The 17,762-nt window shown below is 44.4% G+C and overlaps 1 protein-coding gene and 2 non-coding genes across 9 annotated transcripts in view; all 3 read right to left on the minus strand.

The window, feature by feature from the left end:
• The window catches only part of Tex14 (testis expressed 14, intercellular bridge forming factor), a 115,429-nt gene that overhangs the window by 72,319 nt on the left and 25,348 nt on the right, over positions 1-17,762 (minus strand). For all 7 annotated transcript variants that reach the window (XM_070027024.1, XM_070027020.1, XM_070027023.1 and 4 more), the window contains exons 2-7: positions 15,235-15,371; positions 9,272-9,386; positions 6,515-6,680; positions 4,939-5,075; positions 3,084-3,165; positions 2,576-2,706 (exon numbers count right to left, since the gene is read on the minus strand). In XM_070027024.1, coding sequence (XP_069883125.1) covers positions 2,576-2,706; positions 3,084-3,165; positions 4,939-5,075; positions 6,515-6,680; positions 9,272-9,386; positions 15,235-15,371 — 768 coding nt within the window. The remainder of the gene's footprint in view (positions 1-2,575; positions 2,707-3,083; positions 3,166-4,938; positions 5,076-6,514; positions 6,681-9,271; positions 9,387-15,234; positions 15,372-17,762) is intronic.
• LOC138831214 (small nucleolar RNA U3) lies at positions 9,950-10,165 on the minus strand. The gene has a single exon (XR_011373162.1). It is a non-coding gene; the product is annotated as a small nucleolar RNA U3 (small nucleolar RNA).
• LOC138831223 (U1 spliceosomal RNA) lies at positions 17,149-17,312 on the minus strand. Its single transcript, XR_011373170.1, has one exon. It is a non-coding gene; the product is annotated as a U1 spliceosomal RNA (small nuclear RNA).

A 17,762-nucleotide genomic window follows, 5' to 3' on the forward strand; every position in this document is an offset into this window, starting at 1 on the left:
TGGCTCACGCCTGTAATCCTAGCTACTCAGGAGACTGAGATCTGAGGATTGCAGTTCAAAGTCAGCTGGGCGGGAAAGTCCGTGAGACTCTTAGCTCCAATAAACATCAGAAAACCAGAAGTGGCTCTATGGCTCTAGTGGTAGAGCACTTGCCTTGAGCTGAAGAGCTCAGGGACAGTGCCCAGGTCCAGAGTTCAAGCCCCACAACCAACAAACAAAACAAAAAAATAGAACAGGTAAAGCAGCAATGGTCTAGAGAATGAGATACCAGTGAGGATGCAGTCTGGGTAAAAAACACTGTTCTGGTCTGGGAAGGTGGCTCAGTGGTAGAGTGCTTGCCTTGCATGCATGAAGCCCTGGGTTCAATTGCCCATCACCACATATGCAGGGGAAAAAAGCCAGAAGTGGCGCTGTGGCTCAAGTGGTAGAGTGCTAGCCTTGAGCTGAAGAGCTGAGGGACAGTGCCCAGGCCCAGAGTTCAGGCCCACGACTGGACCCAAAAACAAAACAAAACAAAACAAAAAAACAACACTGATGACATGAACAGAGGTAGCAGCAACAGGACAGAATGGAAGGGACCTCACAACAACTCATGGCATAGAGCTAAGCATCAGTAGTTTACACACCTCTAATTCTAGCTACTCAGGACATGAGATCTGAGGACTGTAGTTCAGAGCTAGCCTGGGCAGCAAAGTCTGTAAGACTCTTATCTCCAATTAACTACTCAAAAACCAGAAATGGAAGGCTGGGAAGGTGGCTCAGTGGTAGAGTGCTTGCCTCACATGCATGAGGCCCTGGGTTCAATTCCTCAGCACCACATAAACAGAAAAAGCCAGAAGAGGCACTATGGCTCAAGTGGTAGAGTGGTAGCCTTGAGCTGAATAACTGAGAGACAGCGCACAGGCCCAGAGTTCAAGCCCCATGACCAACAAAATGAAAAAAAAAAAAAAAGAAGAAGAAAAGAAATGGAGTTGTGGTTCAAAGTGGTAGAGCACTAGCCTTGCGCACAAAGCTCAGGGACAGTGCCCAGGCCCTGAGTTCAAGCCCCAGGACCAGCACCAAAATCATAATAACAATAAATTAACAATTAATAAATAATAAATTCATGGCATAGGCAGAAAAAAAAGGGAGCCACACCTTATAACCTGGCAGAAGCTCTTTTAGAACAGTGTTTCTTCTTTTTCTTTTCTTTTCTTTTTTTTGGGGGGGAGGGGTCTGGTCGTGGGGCCTGAACTCTGGGCCTGGGCGCTGTCCCTCAGCTCTTCAGCTCAAGGCTAGCGCTCCACCACTTGAGCCACAGCGCCACTTCTGGCTTTGTTCTTTTTGCTTGTGGTGCTGAGGAATCGAACCCAGGGCCTCATGCATGCAAGGCAAGCACTCTACCACTGAGCCACCTTCTCAGCCCTCTCTTCATGTTTTTTGTCAGTGGTGGGAACTGAACTCTGGGCCTGGGTGTTGTCCCTCAGCTCTTTTGCTTAAGGCTAGCACTCTACCACTTGAGCCACAGAGCCATTTCTGGCTTTTTCTGTGTATGTGGTGCTCAGGAATCAAACCTAGGGGCCTTATGTATACAAGGCAAGCACTCTACCACTGAGCCACCTTCCCAGACCAGAACAGTGTTTTTTCAAAACAGGAAAGTACCACCAAGATCCTAGGGACCAAAAAACTTTGGCCACAACCCTTGTGACTTGCAATGTCATATTGACTTCCTGTTACTGTCATCTCCCCTGGATTTAGCTGATGGGAGCTCCAGGTAATTCCAGGTTCACTTTCTTTTTTTGTGTGTGTGTGTGTGTGTCCAGTCGTGGAGCCTGAAATCTGGGCCTGGGCGCTGTCCCTCAGCTCTTCAGCTCAAGGCTAGCGCTCTACCACTTGAGCCACAGCGCCACTTCCGGCTTTTTTCTTTTTGCTTATGTGGTGCTGAGGAATCGAACCCAGGGCCTCATGCATGCGAGGCAAGCGCTCTACCACTGAGCCACCATCCCAGCCCTCCAGGGTCACTTTCTACAGGGACCTTAATACCCTTTCTCCTGTAGCGGAGGCAAGACAATCACAACTTAAGCTTCCTCTGACACTTTTTTTTCCATTCCTGGGGCTTGAACTCAGGGCCTAGGTATTGTCCCGGAGCTTCTTTTACTTATAAGACTAGCACTCTACCACTTCAGCCACAGCACTGCTCCAGCCACAGCACCACTTCCCTCTTTTTCTGTGGTACTGAGGAACCGAACCTAGGGCTTCATGCATGCAAGGCAAGAACTGTACCACTAAGCCACCTTCTCAGTCTTCAATGAATAGTCCATTAGGGCGGCAATTTTCTCCCCAGAGGGTATTTGTCAGTGTGTATAGACAGTCACAACTGAGGGCCATGGTGGCAGACTGCCTAAACATCCTACAATGCACAGGACTGCCCTCAACACAAAGGCATCTGGCCAAAAATGTCTACAGTGAGAAACTGATGAAGACAAGGTCTTGAGCACTCCCTTGTGTTTGAGAAACCATCCACACCTAAAGAAGTCACATGCAGCCCATTCTTTCCATGGAAATATGCTACCTCCATTGGGTAGCTCTTGCTTACTTGGTCATCACCATGTAGGGGCCACTGAAGAAAGAGAAGGTGGGCTCATCGTCAGCTTGAATCACTTCCTTTTCTCCAATTACCGGAAGAGATCCTAGGTAAGTCAGCTGTGTCCCCCCTGTGTGATAAAACTAAAACCAAAACACAGCCTCAAATTGTGAGGAGAAAAGAGGAAAAGCAAAATACCTCCAAAATCTTTTTTTTTAACTGTATTTTTTTTGTCTTTTCTTTTTTGGTACTGGGAATCGAACCCAGGACATTGCACTTGCTAGGCAAGCGCTTTGCCACTGAGCTACATCCCAGCCCTACCTCCAGAATCTTGCCAGCACTAAAAATAAGGGAGCTACTATACGCACTAGATATTATTCCTCCCTCTTTCTTCCCTTCCTCCCTTCCCCTCTTTCTCTCCAAGGTTTTGCTGCTTTGCTAAGGATAGAAGCATAGTTAAGCAAAGGGATCAGGTGACTACCCAGTGAGTCCTGCAAAACTGTTGATAGCAACCTCTTACCTTCCCAAAGCCAAAACTGTAGATATTTTGAGCAGAAACGGCTCCAGCTTTAAGCAGTCGATTAGGGGAGCCATTAGGACTTCTAGAAGTGTTTAAAAAAAAATGAAAATAAACCATTTGTATTTAGAGGAACAATATTAAACCATGTTTTCAAAATATACAACTGGTTTGGTCTGTACTATTTGACTTAGTTTGTCTTTAGTTTTGTTCTTGAAATGTAGCCCAAGCTGGCCTGGAATTTGCCAGTAGCCAAGGGCCTTACACTCATGATCCTCCTGCCTTAGCCTACCCAGTGCTGAGATTACAGGTATATACAACCATGTCCATTTGGCTTTTTTTTTCTTAAGTCCAGTATCTTTTACTATGGGATGGTACACTGAAGACACTGGGCCTCCACAGCACCCCTAGATGGTGGAAACAAGGAGACAGTCCCTGCACAAAGCAGTACTTCATCAGCATTGAGGGTATGGCCTCTGCTTTCTTTTCACTAGCAGCTACATTTATAAAGTACAGAATGCTTCACACATTTTGTATGTCATCCTTATACAGGTGCTGTGAAATCTCTGTATTCCAGTTAGTACATGTGCAGCCAAATGAGCCTTCCAATTTGACTCTATCATAGAACTAGATACAGAAAAAGAAAAAAGAAAAAAGTATTCCAGCATCCATTAAGTCTTCCATTTACCCAAAAGTAAAAATGACTAGTATAATTATAAAATATATGCTATAGCTGGGTGCCAGTGACTCGTAACTATAATCCTAGCTTCTCAAAAGGGTGAGATCTGAGGATCACAATTCAAACTCAGCTTAGGCAAACAAAGTCCATGAGATTCTTTTTTTTTTTTTTTTTTTTGGGGGGGGGGGTTCGGTCGTGGGCCTGAACTCTGGGCCTGGGCGCTGTCCCTCAGCTCTTCAGCTCAAGGCTAGCGCTCTACCACTTGAGCCACAGCGCCACTGCCGGCTTTTTTCCTTTTTGCTTATGTGGTGCTGGGAAATCGAACCCAGGGCCTCATGCATGCAAGGCAAGCGCTCTACCACTGAGCCACCTTCCCAGCCCCTCCACGAGATTCTTATCTCCAATTAACCACCCGGAAAAAGCTTAGAGATAGCACCCAGGCCTTGAGTTCAGGTTCTAGGACTGGCAACAAAAAAAAAAAAAAAAAAAAATTAAAAAATGCTATGCCTTGGGGCTGTGGCTCAAGTGGTAGAGTGCTAGCCTTAAGCAAAAGAAGCTTAGGGACAGTGCCCAGGCCCTGAGTGCAAGCTTTATAACTCCCCCCACCTCTACCAAAAAAAATAGAACACTCTTGGTGGCTCAGTGGTAGAGTGCTTGTCTTGCAAGCATGAGGCCCTGGGTTCAATTCCTCAGTACCACATAAGCAGAAAAAGCCAGAAGTGGCGCTGTGGCTCAAGTGGTAGAATACTAGCCTTGAGCTCAAGAGCTGAGGGGACAGTTCCCAGGCCCAGAGTTCAGGCCCCACAACTGACCAAAATAAATAAATATATAAAATAGAACATTCTTTCCAAGTTCAGAAGAAAAGAAGAAGCCATCCAGTTGCTCTGGGTAAAAGTTTTCTGCTGGGCTTCTTAGAACTCCTCTTCTGCTGACCATTGGGGGGAAGCTCCCACTGGAGCCCAAAATTATTTCCTCAAGACTTTCTGGGTAGAGGAGGAGAGAGGGAACCTGGTATCCATTATTAAGGCCATGTTTTCTCTTTCTAGACCTACTCTTTGGGATGGGCCAGTGGTAGAGGGTATCAGTATGGAAGAGACCAATGGAGCCCTTGTCATGGGACTCCTGTGAAGAGGAATAGGGTAATCTACAACATCCCACTCTACCCAAAGCTGTACTCACCCTTGTATGAGGCCTCCAAACCAGGGTGGGCTACAGATGAGCCGCTGAGAGGAGTCTATTTTCTTCAGGAAGTCATAAGAGAAACCCTGGATGATGGCCTGCATGTGTGAGGTACAGCGCTGCATGAACTCTACCATCTGCAATACACGGCAGAGAAGTCAGTGCTGGCTACAACAGCCTTCCACAGGAATGGGAGGCTTGAGGATAAAAGTGAATAGTCCAAGGAGCTAAGAGCTACAAACAAGGAAATGTCTAGAAAAGGAAGATCTTAGATTATTTTTTTAATAACATGTTATTTTCAAGAATAGGATTTGTCCATACTTTCCTCTAACTCCTTCCCTTCAATACATGAAGAAGCTAAGGGAGGGGGAAGTGAAACTTTTTGTCCAAGGCCCAACAGCTAATGAGCAACAGAATCAAAGGCAGGAAAGTACATTAAGTATATAAAGACTCTGGACAATGCATGTTCTTTTGTTTCATATTTGTCATGTTATTTAATCCTCATTAACACATCACATGGAAATAACATTGGTGGCTCACATCTGTCATCATACTTTCTCAGGAGGATGAGACCTAGAGGACTGGGGTTCAAAGACAGCCTGGGCAGAGAAGTCTGTGAGATTCCATCTTCAATTATCCAGCAAAATGCCAGACTAGAGGCATGGCTTAAATGGTATAGAGTGCCAGTGTGAGCAAGAAAACAAGGAAGAACTTGAGGCCTGGAGTTCAAGCCCTGGTACCAGGACACATATACAGCACACACACACACACACACACACACACACACACACACACACACACACACACGCACGCACACGCACACGCACACGCACACACACACAATGCTGGGGCTGGTGGCTCATATCTGTAATCCTATCTACTCAGGAGTCTGAGATCTGAGGATCTCGGTTCAAGGTAAGACCAGGCAGGAAAAGTCCATGAGAATCTTATCTCCAATAAACCACTCAGAAAAGTGGAAGTGGCACTGTGGCTCAAGTGGTTGAACACTAGCCTTGAGCTGAAGAGCTGAGGGACAGCACCCAGGGCCCGAGTTCAGGCCTCAAGACCAACAAAAAAAAAAGAGGAAGAAGAGGGGGGAGGAGGAGGAAGAGGAAGAAGGAAAAGAAGAAGAAGAAGGAAGAAGAGGAAGAGGAGGAAGAGGAGGAAGAGGAGGAGGAGGAGGAGGAGAAGAAGGAGACGAGAACAAAGGATCCTAAGGTGGTGGAGCTATCAGGACCAACTACAATGACAGATACAATGAGATCCATTTTCACTGGGGAGTTAATGTCCTGGGTCCAAAATCTGTGGCTTGAATTGCCAAGTTGGAAAAGGTGAAGGCTAAAGAGCTGGCCACTAAGCTGGGTTAAATGTACAATGTTGATTTCTCTTACATAAAGATGTTTAAAAAAATCTCCTTTTAATACACGGGTGGAAAGGCTAGACTTGCCCAAGGTTTTATTGCTGTTTAATTTGCTTTTACCCAGGCCCTAGGAATTCAATTCCAAAGTGAAAACTGCCACAAACTGCTGCTCTCAGGGATCCTGACAGCCTAGCTGAGCATCAACCCCATCCTTACCGGGGTGCTGCGATCCTTTCCTGCTGACAAGGCCCAGGTCTGTGGATTTCGACCCTTCTCGTCATGAAGTCTCAGGTCACCTCCTGCATCCAACAGTTTGCTAAGTATCCATTGATTGCCGGAAAATGCTGCTGCATGAACAGGGGTGCTCCCATCAAAGCAGCGGCTGGGTGAGAGGAGAGAATGGATACAGTGAATGTCTGGGACAAGACTCCTTCCTTCCAGACAGAGAAGATTCAGGGTATAACACAGGGCTCTGAGCTAACAGCAATCTTTTTTAGCGCTGAGGATTACAATATCATTTGGGAGGCCCTTTCAGTTCTTTTTTTTTTTTTTTTTTTTTGGTGGGGAGGAGGGGACACTCTGAGCCTGGGCACTATCCCTCAGCTCTTCAGCTCAAGGTAAGCACTCTACCACCTGAGCCACAGTGCCACTCCCAGTTTTCTGGTGGTTAACTGGAGTTTCACGGACTTTCCTGCTTGGGCTATCTTTGAACCGTGATCCTCAGATCTCAGCCTCCTGAATAGCTAAGATTACAGGCATGAGCCACCAGCTCCCGGCCCTTCGATTTTTTTCAGTAGCTACATAGTATTCCAAAATAAGGACTGGCCATAAACAGGTTAATGAGACACTGGAGTATCTCTCAAAAGTATAATCTTAGGAGCCAGGCATGGTGAAATCCATCCATAATCCTAACACCTGAAGTTTGCAGCTAGCGTAAGCAATATAGCAAGGTTTTATCTCAAAACAAATAGGCTGAGGTAGATGCTGATGGCTCATACCTGTAATCCTAGCTACTCAGGAGGCTGAGATCTGAGAATTGCAGTTCAAATCCAGCCAGAGCAGGAAAGTCTGTAAGATACTTATCTCCAATTAACCACCAAAAAACTGGAAGTGGTGCTGTGGCTCAAAGTGGTAGAGCAGTAGCCTTGAGCGAAAGAGCCCAGGGACAGCACCAAGGTCCTGAGTTCAAGCTCCATGTCTGACAGGGGAAAAAAAAAGTGTGTACACATTCACATGCACGCGCGCGTGCGCGCGCGCGCGCACACACACACACACACACACACACACACACACACACACACAGAGGCTATGTTAGTTCCAATGGTAGAGGGCTTGCTTAGCAAGGCTCTAGCTTCAATCCTCAGTAACACACACACACCAAAAACATTAAGAAAATATGTAGTCTTAGGACTAGAGGTGTAGCTCAGGTAGGGTACTTGCTTAGCATGCAAGAAGAGGCCTCTAATTTGATCCCTAGCACTGACAAAAGAAAAAACAAGAACAAAAAAACAAAAAACAAAAAAAATCTCACCAGGCAATAGTGGCTCACAACTGTAATCTTTTTTTTTTTTTTTTTTTTTTTTTGGTTGGTTGTAGGACTTGAACTCTGGGCCTGAGAGCTGTCTTCAGCTCAAGGCTAGCACTCTACCACTTGAGCAATAGCACCACTTCTGGTTTTCTGAGTGGCTTATTGGAGATAAGTGTCTCATAGACTTTCCTGCCCGGGCTGGCTTTGAACCGCAATGCTCAGATCTCAACCTCCTGAGCAGCTAGGATTATAGGTATGAGCCACTGGTGCAAGGCTACCCCTGTAACCTTAACTACTCAAGAAGACTAAGATCTTGAGGATTGATGCTCAAAGCCAGCCCTGGAAGAAAGTGCCTGAGACTCTTATCTCTAACTAACCCAAAAAGCTACAAGTAAAGCTGTGGCTCAAGTGGTAAGAGAACTTGTCTTGAGGGACAGTGACCAGGCCTAGAGTTCAAGCCCTAGTGCTGGCATAAACACACACACACACACACACACACACACACACACACACACACACACACACACACATTCTCTCTCTCTCTCTCTTTCTCTCTCTCTCTCTCTCTCTCTCTCTCTCTCTCTCTCTCTCTCTCTCTCTCTCTCTCTCTCTCATATTTCACCTTGGACTGACTGAAACAGAATTTGTAAGTAAGTTCACCAGATGATCTTAATGAGGCTGGCCTGTACCTGAACATCTTGAGAACTATTGCTGGAGCAGACAGGCTGTCCAGCATACCACCTTGTGAACCAAAACTTCTTCCTTGTTGTAAAACAACTACATGTAATGTTTTCATTATTCCTCATCAAATGTATTCCTGGTCTAGTCGTCTTTCTCACAAATAGAAAGCCAAGTTTAGGAAAAAGGATATTATTTTTCATTTCTCATGAATACTAAGGAAAAAAAGAAATAATGGTTGATACTCAACTAAACCTTACAAGTGAACTCAGATCCAAGTGGGATCAAAATACATACTGTTGGACTAGAGGTCTGACTCAAGCCATAGAGCATTTGCCTAGCAAGTGTGAGGAGGCCTTGAGTTCAAGTCCCAGTATCCTCCCAACACACACAAAATACATACTGTTTATTCATTTCTGCCAGAAATTGAACAACAACCCCTTATACTGATTGGGGTAATCCACAAGTGTGGATTTAATTAGTTTTATACCATATCTTTAAAATTTTTTTGAGCCAAATGCCAGTTACTCTTGCCTATGATCCTAGTTACTCATGAGGCTGAGATCTCAGGATCTAGGTTCTGAGATTCTATATTCACCCTTGTTTTCTAGACAATGGTTTTTTTTTTTTTTTTTTGGGGGGGGGAAGGGTCCGGTTGTGGGCCTGAACTCTGGGCCTGGGCGCTGTCCCTCAGCTCTTCTGCTCAAGGCTAGCGCTCTACCACTGAGCCACCTTCCCAGCCCCGACAATGGTGTTATTGTACTTACTGGTTTGGATCTGATCCAAAATCCATTAGTGTATCAACTAATTTCTTAAGACCTAATAATGCTGCAACAAAAAGTGCTGTCTGGCCCAGGGAATTAACTGCATCAACATAAGTTCCTGAAAAACAAACATAGAATCAATGAAAATATCAGGAATCTTAAATTGCCATCTAAGGAAACACAGACCGAAGTGCAGCAAATCCTATCCTGAAAGGATAAATGGACATCAATGGAGTTTAGCAAGGATTGATCACACACTCAAGGTCAGACCAAATTAACCACCAGAAAACCAGAAGTGGCACTGTGGCTCAAGTGGTAGAGCGCTTGCCTTGAGCTGAAGAGCACAGGGACAGCACCCAAGCCCAGAGTTCAAGGCCCATGACCATCAAAAAAAAAAAAAAAAAAAACTAAAAAGCAAACCAACACTTAAATGCCAGGACTGGGCAGGCCCATTTGAAAGGCAAATTTAGGTCGGAAAGGTAACAAAAACATTAATGGCAAGAGCTGGAAATGTGCCTCTGGTACAGTACTTGCTGAGCATGCAAAATGACAGAGACTTAGGTTCCAGTCCTTAGTACCACAGAAACAGGAAAAGAACACCACTACGGTTCAACGCTACTCAGGACATCTGCCTGATATATAGATGGCTGCTTTTTTTTTAACATAAAAATTAAGCCAGAAGCCACTCAGACTGCGTCCTCCCCCTCTCACTCTCCCTTAAGGAGAGAAGAACGATCATCAATGGCAAGAGGCAGTTGCACAAAAGCAATACCAGCTGCCAGCTTCACGCTCAGGAGAGAACACTACACCTCCTCCTCGTGGTTTCCGGTACTCTACACGATCAGTGAGATTTCTCTAGTAACAAACTATAGAAATGATCCCTGAAAGTATAGTCTTAGCTAGAAGCCGCTGCTATTTCCTGACTGGCTGAAATTTACACATATTATGCTGATGGTGATTTGTTTATGGTATCATTTCTGTTCAATATATATTGGCATATAAATATTCCAAGCAGAACCTTTCTTTATTCGGGTTTACAAAGCATTTAAATCTGAGTTTTTAAGACAAACTGTTAGGCTAATTAACATACTGTTGCTCAATAGCCAATCATATGTAGCCATTTCCAACCCGCCTCCTCCGTGGCACTCTGGGCTAACCTAAGTAACACTGACGTCTACAAAGTGCGCCAGCCGCCTGGGGATAGAGCTAAAAGGTGGATCACATGGTTATGTCTCTAACACCGAATTTAAGTTAAAAAAAAATCACAGCCACACCTCTATTTGGACTTTATCCTGTGAAATTATTCCTTTTAATGTTTTGTTTATTACCAAGTCAAGGAATTATTACTCTATAATAACATGGCTTGTATTTACTCATCTGCTTTAAATTTTAGTGGCTTCATATCTCCAGTCTGACAAAGCTTTTCTATATTATGAAGCCCTGCAAGATCTAACTCACATTCACTTCATGAGTCTTATTTTGTGCCACACTACCTCAGTTCTTGTCTGTATGGATAGCTTTCCTGCAGATTTGACTTAACAGGTTGGTTGTTTTCAGGGAGATGCATGCTCACAGGTAAATGACTGTACTGAGGCTTCAACTCCGGACCCAGGCATTGTTCTACTTGACCCCATAGCTCTACTTCCAGTCTTTTGCTGGTTGACTGGAGGTAAGAATCACAGATTTCTGCCCTAGCTTGCATTTTAACTGTGAGACCAGGTTTCATATCTGAGATCTCAGGTCTCAGGTTATAATTTTTTTTGGGGGGGGGGTCAGTTGTGGGACTTGAACTCTGGGCCTGGGCGCTGTCCCTGAGCTCTTCAGCTCAAGGCGAGTGCTCTACCGCTTGAGCCACAGCGCCACTTCCAGTTTTCTAGTGATTTACTGGAGATAAGAATCTCACAGACTTTCCTCCGCCAGCTGGCTCTCAACCACGATCCTCAGATCTCAGCCTCCTGAGTAGCTAGGATTACAGGTGTGAGCCTTGGGTGCTCCAGGGGATTTCTAGGTGTAAGGTCTGCTCCTGGATGGTGAGCAGACTCCACCCTCCTCGCAGCAAAGTCTCCACCCAGTACCTGCATTACCTAGGCAACTGGCACACCTGGAAGAGGTCACATCTGCATCTGCTGAGGTCACATCTGAATTTGATGTGGCCACACCTTTCTCCGCCCATACCCTAGATAAGGCCTAGCCCAGGCCCAGATGCCCTCTTTCCCAGCTCTCTCTTCTCTTTCCCAGCTCTCTTTTCTTTCCCAGGCCTTTCCCAGATACGTGGAGGGCCAACATGTCCTGGTGCCAGCCAGAATGAATAAATCTACCCCTTACCTGAATACCACGTGCGTGGTAACCTCTTTTTAAAAACCTAACACTAGGGACATACCTTTGGCTTTAAAATCTAAACTTCAAGGGGGGGAGGGGGGGAGGGAAAAAAAACAACTAAACTTCAAGAACCTAACAGTAGTATTCCTCTTAGATACTAGATTTTGCAGAAACCACTCAGATAAATGATACTGGCTTTTCATTCAGGAAAGAACAATGTGATGTCTATGAAAGTTTGTGCATTCAACCACTATGAAAACTGTAGTGAATGTTTACAGTAGTGAGTTTTAGGATTTTTTTTTCCAGTCCTGGTGCTTGAACTCAGGGCCTGGGTACTATCCCTGATCTTCTTTTGCTCAAGGCTAGCGCTCTACCACTTGAGCCACAGCACTACTTCCAGCTTTTTCTGTTTATGTGGTACTGAGGAATGGAACCCAGGGCTTCATGTTAGGCAAGCACTATACCACTAACCCACATTCCCAGCCCATGTTTCTGAGCTCTTTTTGTTCTGAGCTAGCACTCTACCACTTAAACCACAGGTTTTTGGTGATTAATTAGAGATAAGAGTCTCATGGGCTTTGCTGCTCAGGCTGACTTTGAACAGTAATCCTCACATCTCAGCCTCTGTCGTAGCTAGAATTACAGATATAAGCCACTAGTGCCTGGTTATTTTTTGTTGTTGCTGTTGATCGATTGTTTGTTCTCCCATGTTGAAACTGGATTCTGTTATATATTTCATAATTGAAAAAAAGACAATATTCAGAACACTATATTCACTTGTGAACTTTTCAGATTGAACTCATTAACATACAGCTCCGATCATATACTACCCTCTGTGCTGCTTTTCTCTCCCCCACTACAGAAAGCTATAATTACTTCACCAATCACAGCCACTTAAAGGTCAGTCTCTGACTTTAACTGATGCGATCTGATGCTCATTCTAGGAATTAGTATCAGAATCTCATTGACTGTATGGTACTCACAGTTGGGAGAATCAAATAACTGGTGTTGAATGGAGTCAGAGAGAGAAAAACCCTTGGAGCCAGAGCAACCACTTATTTAGAAACACAAATCTATTTAAGCTCTTCAAACTGTAAGAGTTCTGATTCCAGTGATGGACAATTAATATGTATCAGACCAATTCTCCCACAGATAACAAATTTAAACTCTAGAAAAAAATGTAAAAACTACGTGAAGTCACTGAATAACAACACCACAACAAAAGGTTCATATGGGAGACTTTGAAGAAAGGAATTTTGGAAATGTTTTATGACTTTGAGCCTAAGAATGTGGCTCAAACTAGAGTAGAAACAGTTTCACTGCCTTGAAGAACTAGAGGTTACAGTTCAGGGCTAGCAGTCACTGCAACTATGGAACAGAGTCAGAAGGAGAGGTCCCAGTACTGTATGTAAACTCTACCCAACACTTGGGCTGACTCTCCACACATGCACAGGGCTGGCTCAAAGTAGCACAACCAAAGTCTAAGCAAATGCACGGATGTGGCTGGAGATGTGGCTCAAGTGGGGACTCTTATCCCTAGCAAGTATGAGGCCCTGAGTTCAATCCCTGGTCCCACCAAAAAAGAAAAAGAAAGAATTTAAAGATACTGAATGTTCACAAGATACCTTGTATTTAGATATAATAAATGTCATAATACTGTTTCTCACACTGGAAATGTGGCTAGACAAACACAAGAAATAACACAGCAATCTGGAGCATTAGCTTTTTTGTTTTGTTTTTTGTCGATGTGGGGCCTGAACTCTGGGCCTGGGCGCCGTCCCTCAGCTCTTCAACTGCACTCTACCACTTGGGCCTCAGCCCCACTTCTGGGTTTTTCTGCTTATGTGGTGCTGAGGAATCAAACCGAGGGCCTCATGCATACAAGGCAAGCACTCTACCACTGAGCCACCTTCCCAGCCCCTGGAGCATTAGCTTTTATGTGAATGTACACAAAGACATCCATCCTATAGAGTATAATGTAAATTTTTGAGGAGCAGAAACCATCTTTCCAATAAACTGTTGAGTTCACAATTCCACTTACACATCTTATGCATGGTTTGTAGAAAAGTTTAAGTGGCTTTGTTTTGTTGTGACAATACTGGGGATTTGACTTTTTCATTCAAGGATGGCTTTTTGCTGCTTAACTGGAGATAGATCTCATGGGTTTGTCTGCCCTGACTGGCTTCAAACTACAATCCTAAGATCTCAGCCTCCTGAGTAGCTACAATTACAGCTGTGAGCCACCTGTGCTTGGCTTTAAAGAACTTTCTGAAGGCATTCTGTGGGATAGTTGAATCTAGAAAACCTGGCATTTCCCTCCTATCTATTCCTGAAAGTCTTGACAAATGCTGTTAAGGAAAACATTGGAGAGAAACAAGGTGACCTTAACCCTACAAACAAGATAGTAGAAGCTTAATATGCCTCATTCTTTCCATAATAAAAAGAGGGGAGGAGTATTCAGGAGAACTTCTAGTAACTCTGAACATAGCAGGCCTGGATCTCTAAGCCTCCTTCCAGGTACCACCCTAGGTTCATCTTGTATATACTAGGGAGATTTTATTTGTGGATTTTTTTTGTGTGTGTGTCGGCTGTGGGGCTTGAAGACAAGCCACTTCTGGTTTCCTGGTGGTTAATTGGAGATAAGAGTCTCACAGACTTTCCTGCCCAAGCTGCCTTCAAACCATGATCCTCAGATCTCAGCCTTCTGAGTAGCTAGGATTTCAGGCATGAGCCACTGGTGCCTGGCTGTTTGGTCATTCTTTCGAAGAGTGCCTGAACTGTACACATTTCTGTCTGCTAGCATGCTAAATCTGCCAGCAACCTCTAGCTAGTGGACACAAAGAGGTCAGGAAGAATTGTCAAAGTTCCTCTCCTCAATCCACCACAGGCCTGAAAAGACTCAATGGATAGAATTGATTTGAAGGAGGGGCTGGGGAAGGTGGCTCAGTGGTAGAGTGCTTGCCTTGCATGCCTGAGGCCTTGGGTTCGATTCCTCAGCACCACATAAGCAAAAAGAAAAAAGCCGGAAGTGGCGCTGTGACTTAAGTGGTAGAGCACTAGCCTTGAGCTGAAGAGCTGAGGGAAAGCGCCCAGGCCCAGAGTTCAGGCCGGACCAAAAAAAAAAAAAAAACCAAATAACTGATTTGAAGGAGAAAAGGCAGAAATCAAGTAGAGTCAAAGGCAAAACCTTCAAGTACAGCCAAGTAGAAGATCTTCTGGAGCTCCAGCATAAAACAAACTTCCTCTAAAGAATGACTTAACATCTCTATTGAACAATATAATTGAACTGGTAGGGAATAATTCACTTGTAACTTTAACTTTTTTTCTTTTTGGGGTCTGGTTGTAGGGCCTGAACTCTGGGCCTGGGCACTGTCCCTCAGCTCTTCAGCTCAAGGCTAGCGCTCTACCACTTGAGCCACAGCACCACTTCCAGCATTTTTTTGCTTACGTGGTGTTGAGGAATCGAACCCAGGGCCTCATGCATTGCAAGGCAAGCACTCTACCACTGAGCCACCTTCCCAGCCCCTGTAACTTTAACTTTTGGATTTCTCCAAGAACTTAAGTTTTCAAATGGCTCTAGTTTTTCTCTGAATGCGAATTCAAAAATGTGAGCCAAGTTGTATCTTCCATTTCAACTCAATACTTACCTTTCTTGAGAATTTTCTTCACTTTCACATAATTTCCTTGTTTGACATATTCATGAAGCTGAGCTTCCAAAGAGTCATTTCTTAAGGTACCAAGCTGAACAGGACAAGGGACTTGAAGATGAACAGTCCGAGACATCCTGTTTGAAATGAAAGCAACATGCTTATTCTTACAGAACCAGATAAGCAAACAAACAATCCACAGCAATTATTATTCTTTCTGTCCCTCTTTTTTGTGTGTCAGTCCTAGGGCTTGAACTCAGGACTCAGGGCCTAGACGCTGTGCCTGAGCTCTTCAGCTCAAGGTGAGCACTCTACCACTTAAGCCACAACTCTATACTCCACTTCCAGTCTTCTGGAGGTTAACTGGAGATAAAGAGTCTCATGAGGGGCCCGGCATGTAGCTTACTGATAGAGTGCTTGCTTCGCATGCATGAAGCCCCAGGTTTGATTCCTGAGTACCACATAAGCAGAAAAAGTTGGAAGTGGTGCTGCAGCTCAAGTGATAGAGCACTATCCTTGGGCACAGAGAGGCTCGGGATAGTGCCCAGGCCCTCTGAGTTCAGGGACTAGGAATGGCAAAAAAAAAAAAAAAAAAGCACATGGCTGTTTTTAGCCAGGCGCCAGTTGCTCACGCCTGTAATCCTAGCTACTCAGGAGGCTGAGATCTGAGGATCTTGGTTCAAAGCCTGCCCAGGCAGGAAAGTCTGTGAGACTCTTATTTCCGATAAACCACCAGAAAACCGGAAGTGGTGCTGTGGCTCAAGTGGTAGAATGCTAGCCTTGAGCTGAAGAGCTGACACCACCACCACCACCACCACCACCACCACCACCAGCAGCAGCAACAACAAAAAGTCTCATGGACTTTCTTTCCAGGGCTGGCTCTGAACGGCAATCCTCAAGATCTCAGCCTCCTGAACAGTAAGGATTACAGATGTGGGCCATCAGGACTTTTTTTTTTTTTTGGTCCCTTTTGGGACTGGAACTCCGCCTGAGTCCCTGTTTGCTCAAGCCTAGTTAGTGCTTAAACTACAGTTCACTTCTGGCTTTTTCTGTGATTAAAGAGACTCACTGGCTTTCTTGTTTGGACTATTTCTTAAGTATCAAGGAAGACCAGCACCAAAACAGCCACTCATATACCAAATCTACAGATGATTCAACCCCTTTAATACAACCGCATATAATTTATATATAACCTCACTTTCCCAGTATACATACTAAATCACCTGTCGATTATGTACAATACTTCATACAGTGTAAATGTCATACAAATAGTTCCTATATTGTATTATTTAAAGAATAAAAGCAGAATCAGCACCAATAGCAATTGGTAAAAACTGCAGTTGGAAAGGAAATCTTGCTACTGAATTCAAGTTTCACACATGCTAGACAGACAAAAGCCTTACTGAAGGAATTTTCTTGCCTATGAAATTGGTTGAATATGACAGTTGCTTATTTGCGTGTTTTGTAATACTTATGGGTTGAACTCTAGACTCAACTTGTAAAAAAGTAGAGTAATATAAAGACTACAGAACCTATGTGAGAACCTGTCTCACTGTTGAAATTAAAAAGCTTATAATCTAAAGCAGGCAATCAAGAGCCAACATTAACAAATCCCCCCAAAATAAAAGAAAAACCCAATAGGTGCGAGGCTTCAAATGAATCCCTAATTTCAAACACCTCTAACCTAAAACGCCACCTTACAAGCAGAAAAGTTAAAACACACACACACACACACACACCCCAAAAAACAGCCAAGCTTTAGCAAGAAATTTGCTACTATATTAACCAGACACTAACTAAAAACTCCAGCAAATAAACACCCGTATAAGAGGAAGGAAAACATATTTGAGCAAAATAGGTTAAAACAACACCCACTTCACACAAACCAAGTTCTAACTTTGGACACATTAATGCCAGGGGAGAGCGCGAACGCAGTCCCCCACTACCACAAATTATGCAGTCGAGTTTCCCACATTTGGGGAAATCGCAGGGGTCAGCACATCCGGAGTGCAATGGATAAGCCTCGCCCTGGGAAAACCACCTTCGTGATCATGGTATCTCCCCTGCCAGGTAAGTATGAGTTGTGAAGGAACCCATGCTACCTCACCCTCATCCTCAACCGACCAAACAGTTATGGTCAATTACATTCCCAAGCTCTTTAGGCCTTCACTTCAAAACTTCACACTTGTTCATATGATCTAGCTCAGGCCACATCCTTTTGGACACTCGTTACAATTTGTCCCATGCAAATATATCTACAACCGGCAGGCCCCGCGCTCTTATCTACATATCCCCGCCTCTTTAGTGACGTCACCGCTGGTTTCTAGCTTTCTTCATCACAGTTCCCTCCGTAATAAGACCGACAAATTTAATTAAAGAGATTTAAAAACGCCTGGCCTTTTGAGTACTCGCAAAGCTTCTTGAGTGGATTAGTAAATGACCAGCCTAAAGCGTGCGATGCACTGCAAAGCTGGGCAGCGTGGTGGAAGGTGGTGTGGGGGTTGCTTAGGAAGAAGTATGTGTTGACA

The sequence above is a fragment of the Dipodomys merriami genome, unplaced genomic scaffold (genome assembly GCF_024711535.1).
Source record: "Dipodomys merriami isolate MVZ:Mamm:240054 unplaced genomic scaffold, mDipMer1.0.p SCAF_19, whole genome shotgun sequence".
Lineage (NCBI taxonomy): Eukaryota > Metazoa > Chordata > Mammalia > Rodentia > Heteromyidae > Dipodomys > Dipodomys merriami.